Source organism: Gallinula chloropus, assembly GCF_964237585.1.
Source record: "Gallinula chloropus genome assembly, chromosome: 20".
Taxonomy (NCBI): Eukaryota; Metazoa; Chordata; class Aves; order Gruiformes; family Rallidae; genus Gallinula; species Gallinula chloropus.
The window spans coordinates 4,681,230-4,687,526 of record NC_140105.1 but is presented as its reverse complement, the minus strand read 5'-3'; the positions used below and the strand labels follow the sequence as shown (position 1 = coordinate 4,687,526).

At 54.8% G+C, this 6,297-nt stretch overlaps 1 protein-coding gene across 1 annotated transcript; it reads left to right on the top strand.

The window, feature by feature from the left end:
* Nucleotides 1–4,116, top strand: NAT9 (N-acetyltransferase 9). The gene is made up of 7 exons (XM_084273436.1): nt 1–16; nt 602–789; nt 1,564–1,673; nt 2,549–2,689; nt 2,911–2,970; nt 3,155–3,249; nt 3,340–4,116. Exons 2-7 carry the CDS (start codon nt 713–715, stop codon nt 3,466–3,468), a joined length of 612 nt encoding a protein of 203 aa, XP_084129562.1. The 5' UTR covers nt 1–16; nt 602–712; the 3' UTR covers nt 3,469–4,116.
* Nucleotides 4,117–6,297: the final 2,181 nt, after the last annotated feature.

The following is a 6,297-nucleotide window of genomic DNA, read 5'->3' as shown; positions in this document are numbered from 1 at the left end:
CAAGGCGACGCGGCAGGTAGGCGTTTCCGCCCGGTTGGGGGGGGGGGCTCTCCTTGGGCCGCGGGGCTTCTGTCAGGCTCTGGTCGGGCCCAGGGCTCCCCTCGGGCCACGGTCTTGCCTCTCCTCGGCCCCGGGAGTCCCTTCGAGCTTCGGGGCTTCCCTCAGTCCTGCCTCTCCTCAGGCCCGGGGCTCGTCTCAGGTCCTCATCGTGCCTTCCTTCGGGCCCGGGGCTCCCCTCGGGCCTGGGGTTCCCGTCAGGCCCCGGTTCTGCTTCTCCTCAGGCCCGGGCCTTCCCTCAGATCCTGGTCCGGCCTCCCCTCGGGCCCAGGGCTCCCACTGGGCCTCTCAGCCCCCAGTCCTCCATCCCCTCAGGTCTCGGATTCCCCCTAACCCAGCATCTCAGCTCTGCGGCCTGCAGCAGGGCACCTCCACCACCCTGGGGTCATGAAGTGTTTTGTGGCCCTTCTCAAGATAGACCCCTGACCACTGTTGGGTCTCTGGGGACACGCTGATACAGCCCTGCCCTGGGGAGAGGGGAGCATGGGGAGGCAGGAAGGTTGCCATGTGGGAGATTGGTATGAACTGGGGTCTGTCTGCACAGTGAGAGTGGTGGCTGCTGACTCCCGAAGAGTTCCAGGGGTGCTGTCCCAGCCCTCTGCCTCCCTGGAGACACGGACCAGGACGTTGCCTGTCTTGTCTGAGTGCAGAGGCCATGAAGATTAACCAGAACACTGTGCTGCAAGGACAGAGGGTGACCCTGGTGCCATACACCTCTGCGCACGTGCCCCGGTATGTGGCTCTTCTCCTCTGATACCCTTGTACAGCCTGATTTAACTTCTGTTTTTAAAGGGAACATGGTGCTCAGAAAGGGTGCTGGGTTGACAGCTGCAGGGGCCTGGGTACCACACAGCAGAAAGAGCACTCACAGAAAGGCAATCAGTTTTGCCTTCTATGCCCTGAAGCAAACATCCTTGGCAGGTTTGTGCTCTTTGCCAGGTCTGCTGACAGAGAACTTCACCTGGGCCGCTGGGTACCCATGGAAAGGGAAAGGCTTGGCTGTGAGCAAACTGCAACACCTCTCTTGTTAACCTTTCCCTAATGACAGTGGAAGAGCAAAGCCTCAGCATGTAAAGCCAGGTGCATGTTTGATAAATGAGAGGCAGGCATGCAGGCAGTTTGTAAAGCACTGGCCTGGGCAGCTGCAGCCTCAGCACAAAGATGCCAGTATTAGTCTTTTTGTCGGTGTCCCGGAGATGCTGTGTCAGTCTCATTCGGGATGAAGTGCTCCGGAACTCGATGCTCAGTACTTTGAAAAAGATCAATTTTGCATCAGGCACTCCCCAGACAAAGCCACAGGCCAGACAAACTTGCTGAATTTCCACAGAGAACATTAATCCCTGTGTCAGATAAGGGAGGATGCCTTGGGGTTACTCCCAAGTTCCCATCAGCGCCAGGCCGGCGTTTCCAGGGCTGATTTATGAAGCCTGATCCTTAGAGCACTTGTGGAATTCAGACTGTGAGGCTGTAGCTCAGGCAGTGATGGGTCCTGGGTCCTGCCATCAGGTACCACGAGTGGATGCAGTCCGAGGAGCTGCAGCGCCTGACCGCCTCTGAACCACTCAGCCTGGAGCAGGAGTACGAGATGCAGCGCAGCTGGCGGGACGACGCGGACAGTGAGGAGCTTCAGTGTCTTCTAAGGGTGGTTGGGAGTGGCAAGCAGGTCCCTTCCTGGTGGGCTCTAGTTGCAAATGGGATATGAGACCTTCTATAACAGTAGCTTTGAACTGGCTTTCTCCTTATAGGTGGTATATGCTCAGGGAAGTAAAGAATGTCCGGGGCTGTTGGTGTCCTTCTTATGCAGTTTCCCAAGGATTACAGTGATTTATTTCCCACAGCATTATCTGCTGAGCTGTTCCTGCACGGTCAACACTCCCCAGGTCTGATCATCATAAAAGAGTGGAAGGGGGTTGTATTTTTCCTTGAGAAATTGAATGGCTTTATAATTACCTGGTTGAGGTATGCTGACTGAATTGGTTCCCTGCCTCTCCTACTGGTAATGAATCACTGCCCATAAAAGCCTGGTAGATATACAGTGGGCTGCAAAATACTGAGGCTGGCAAAGACCTCAGTCTGGAACATTTGTCTCAGCTGGCATTAAAAGCCTTACTAAAAGCAAAAATAAGATGGTCCAGGTGAATCACTAGGTCTCAGTCTCTTGTGCACCAAACAGTCCTTTGTCTGAGCTTGCTGCAGCATGAGACAAGGCAGGAAGGCCTCAGACAGGCTAATTCCAGTCTTGGAGACTATGTCTACGTCACCTTCACGATGGGTTTTTCAGAATATTTCTTCTTTTTCTAGGGCTGGGAACAGGCATGCTTGGCATGGGAGGCCCAATTGTTAGCTCTCCCTTACTGTTAGCTCTCCCTTCCTGTTAACACGTGGAAACTTGTTCCTCTGTGTGTTGCATGGCTTTAATGTCATCCTTCAGTAACTGGTGCATAATTCTCAGCGTGCCCTGAGCATGCTGCTGTGGGTTTGTTTTGTGCAGAGTGCACCTTCATCGTGCTGGACACGGAGCGGTGGTCGGGGCAGGGGCGTGAGGATGAGGACTGCATGGTGGGCGACGTCAACCTCTTCCTCACCGACACTGAGGACCCGACGTTGGGAGAGATTGAGATTATGATTGCAGGTCAAGTTCTGCTCCTTAGCTTGGGCTTCTGACACCCTGGTTAAAGCCAGCTGCAGACAGATGTTAAGTACAGCAGCGTTTTATTCTCATTGCCTTACCATGGCTGCTCCCCCTGATCACCATCCTTTGCTGGCCTGGGTCTGCCCTTTCTGAGAAGTACCCAGTGTGGCTCACCGGTCTCTCCTAACTGGCTGCTGACTTCTGGGGCTTCTCTCTTTCAGAGCCCAGCTACCGTGGCAGAGGGTTTGGCAAGGAGGCGACTCTGATGATGATGTCCTATGGTAAGGATGGCTCAGTGCAAGGGAGGGGGGTACAATTGGGGTGTGACCTGGAAGCACATATTCCCGGTGATACAGATGGGGTAGTACAGGATCCATCTGCCCCAGAAACTGGAGCCCTGTCCCCTGCTAGATGTGGCAGCAGAGCAGGTAATACAAACACTTCTCTTTCTCGTTCCTTTTGCAGGAGTGAGAAAACTGGGGATCACCAAATTTGAAGCTAAGATTGGTCAGGAAAATGAAGCCAGTATCTGCATGTTCAGAAAGCTTCATTTTAAGGAGGTGCAGTAACAGCCTGTCTTCTACCCAGAGAACACAAGCAGTGTTTCCCCTGTGACCAGGACTGAGCTGTTTTTCCTCTGCATCCTACAGGTTGCTGTGAACAGCGTTTTTCAGGAGGTGACACTGAGGCTGGATGTCAGCGACCAGGAAAGACGGTGGCTCCTGGACCAGACGAACTATGTGGAAGAGAAGAGCTACACTGGGGTGCAGGAGACCTGACAGACCCGTCCAGAAGACCTGACAGACACGTCCAGACACAGGTCTGGTTTCCAGGGAGGAATTGGATGCTGCTGTGACATCTGGGCATGGAGAATGCCAGCGAGCCAACACTGCACTTGACTCTTTTCATTCATCTCCTTCGGTTACTTTGTCATCTTGTCAGCTTTGCTTCTTGTTGCAGCAGCCAGGAATACTGCCTGAAACTTGGACCTGGAGAACAGCCACTGCTTCACTGGCTGGACTAGGAATGGCCAGAACTTTAACGTGCCATTCCCACAGAGCCTAAAAATCACCAGCAGTTCGCTGATCTCTGGTGCCAACCGTGTCTGGACAAGCAGCACATGCTGTTACCTCTTCTGCTGCCCTTAGAGCAGGATTCATCAGGTGGGTGGAGGCAGTTTCAGGGTGCTGGTAGCTCAGTCTCATCTCTTTTGAATAAAAAAAAACCCTGACACAAATGTGAGGATTCCCCAGAGCCCTCTGGGTGCAGTGGGGCTTGGCTGCTGGCTTCGGCTGCTGGCAGGGTGGTTACAAGTTGTAAAGCACAGCAGAGACCCTTTGAACTCTATCTTCTGGGGTGGGGTGTGTTTTGGGCGGTCACTGCTGTGGCCTGGAAGTGAGAACCCCAGGTGTGAGCGAGCACAACCGAAGGGCAAGTTAAGGGGATGAAGGTTACTGATACCAGCCAACTGCGACTTGCTGCCATCGCTGCGTAACGGGGAAGCAGCAGCTGCAGGAGGCTGCTGAGGCAAAGCCCCCTTGCTGAGCTTCAGGCCACGATTTGGCAAAGCATGGAACCTGGAAACCTCAGGCTCTGGAAGCCTGAGGAACATGGAAACCTCCCTCTCAGTGGGGAGAGCGCTGCACTTCGTTTCACCAGGCTGCTTTTAGGTGAAAGCAATGAGAGCACAACTGACAGGAGCCAGGAGAGCCATCCCCTGCTCCCCGGGGCTTGGGACTCACTCTGCTGAGCCTGCAGGCTCCCTTTGCTGCTCTCCAGTGAGATGAAGGGGAGAAAAATACTTCTTGCTGGAGGCAGATACATCCAGGGCAGGAGCTATGATACATCCAAGATCGATTGCTAGAGCAGAGGCACTTGCCTGACTCCCGGTGGACAGACTTTCTAACAGAGTTATCTAGCCCAACCTTTCCTGGCTGCACAGCAGGGAAGCTTGCTAAGAGCAGAGGACAGAGGGTAAGGAGGATAACTGATGCTCCTGGGCCTTTTCCCACTGTAATACCAGCCATAATGGCTAATTCTACACTAGAAATTATTCTTCTGATGACAAAGTATCAGGTAATAGTGTTTAGATTTACTCAGGGATGGTTTTATTGGAGACTGATGGGCTGGAATTGTTGGTGTTGCTGTGCCTGTATTTTTGGGCCCTGGGGGGTTTAGTGTTCCAATTTTAGTAAAGTTAAATACAGCATTCCTGTGACTAATATTAAAACCAAGTGGGGGAACAGCATATCCTGGTATTTTAAACAAGTATTTAGTTACAGCAAAAGCTTTGTGTGGTAATAAAGTGAAAAGCAGCTCTACTTCCAGCTGGGATTACCACGACAGGGGTACTAATCCTTGTGCTCTTGTCACCTGCTGCTGGCAGGAGTGGATTCTGCCTCCCAGAACAAGATTTGCAGAACCTGCTGAGTGAACTGCTGGCTCTGTGCTCCTTCTGTGGAGTATTGCATCCCTCTGCCAGGAGAGCAAGGTCAGACTGGCAGGAGACATGTACCCAGGATAGGATTTGCTTCCCTAAAACGTGACCAAAGTGGGAAAAAGTAGTTTCTTTCAACCTCAGCTGCCAGGGCTGAGGAGGGCAGAGGGAAGCCAGGCAGCCCTCCCCAGCTCCCCGTGCCCGGATGGTTACTCTGGAGCCAGCGAGCGCCCCGCTTGGCATCCCTGTCCCCCAGCAACGCCAGCGCTCCCCTGCCCCCACGGGGGGCTGGGAAAAGCCTTTGCCCTGGCAACCTGGAACAAAGTTGGGTCTGTCCTGGAGCTGCAGCCCTCCCCTGGGATGGGGGGAAGGTCCGGCAGGGCTCAGCAGGGGTTCCCACAGGGAACCAGTCCCCAGGCGGCTCCAACCAGGCAAAAGCTGCTCCCAGGATGCTGTGGGTGCTCCCACTCTTGGCTCACGTGGGCATTCCCAGCCCCCAGCATCACACCCTGTCCCAGGCAGGGACGTCCTGCTGGCCCCAGGGGGGTGAGGGTGGGAAACAAGGGGACAGGTGCTCACCTCTGCCCAGAAGCACTGGAGGACAGGGCTTTGGAGGACAGGGCAGGTTGAACCTGGCTCCCCCAGCTTCCAAGGGGGAGTGAGAGTCTGCATGTCCCCTGCAGGTCTGGTGGCACTTTGTCACTCGGTGTTCCTTTGAGTTGCAGAGCTCTGCGATGGCTCCTCTGCTCAGGTAGAGGGGCTCAGCTGGGGTGTGGAGTGCCAAAAAAAAAAGACACTGCAGAGGGAGAGGAAGTGAAGGTGCTGGGCATAGCCCAGGGCACAACCCTGTCCCCAAGCAGCCACCATCCCACCCTCCCCAGTGCTGCTGTGGTGCCACCAGCCCAGCCCTGCTGAGCCCCCCCAGGCACAGTGTGCCCCCACACTGGCACACAGCAGCAGCACTTCCCTTGGCCCTGTATAAAATGCCCCACATTGGCTTAAAAATAGCCCTGGCAGCGTGACAGAGCTTTGGGGACAGATTTGGGCTGCCCCCAGCAGCGCTGCTGCCCTCCAACCAGGCCAGCAGACCCAGATTAGAGCCTCACACCTCCCCCCACCCCCAGCACGCCCTGGGGGATTAGAACCCTTTAATCACCCCGAGGCATTAACC

Coding starts and splice junctions, on each gene's coding strand:
- NAT9 (XM_084273436.1), top strand. CDS start 713: ATGAAGATTAACCAGAACACTGTGCTGCAAGGACAGAGGGTGACCCTG. Junction 2,690..2,910: donor GATTGAGATTATGATTGCAG/GTCAAGTTCTGC, acceptor TCTCTCTTTCAG/AGCCCAGCTACCGTGGCAGA. Junction 3,250..3,339: donor GAAAGCTTCATTTTAAGGAG/GTGCAGTAACAG, acceptor TGCATCCTACAG/GTTGCTGTGAACAGCGTTTT.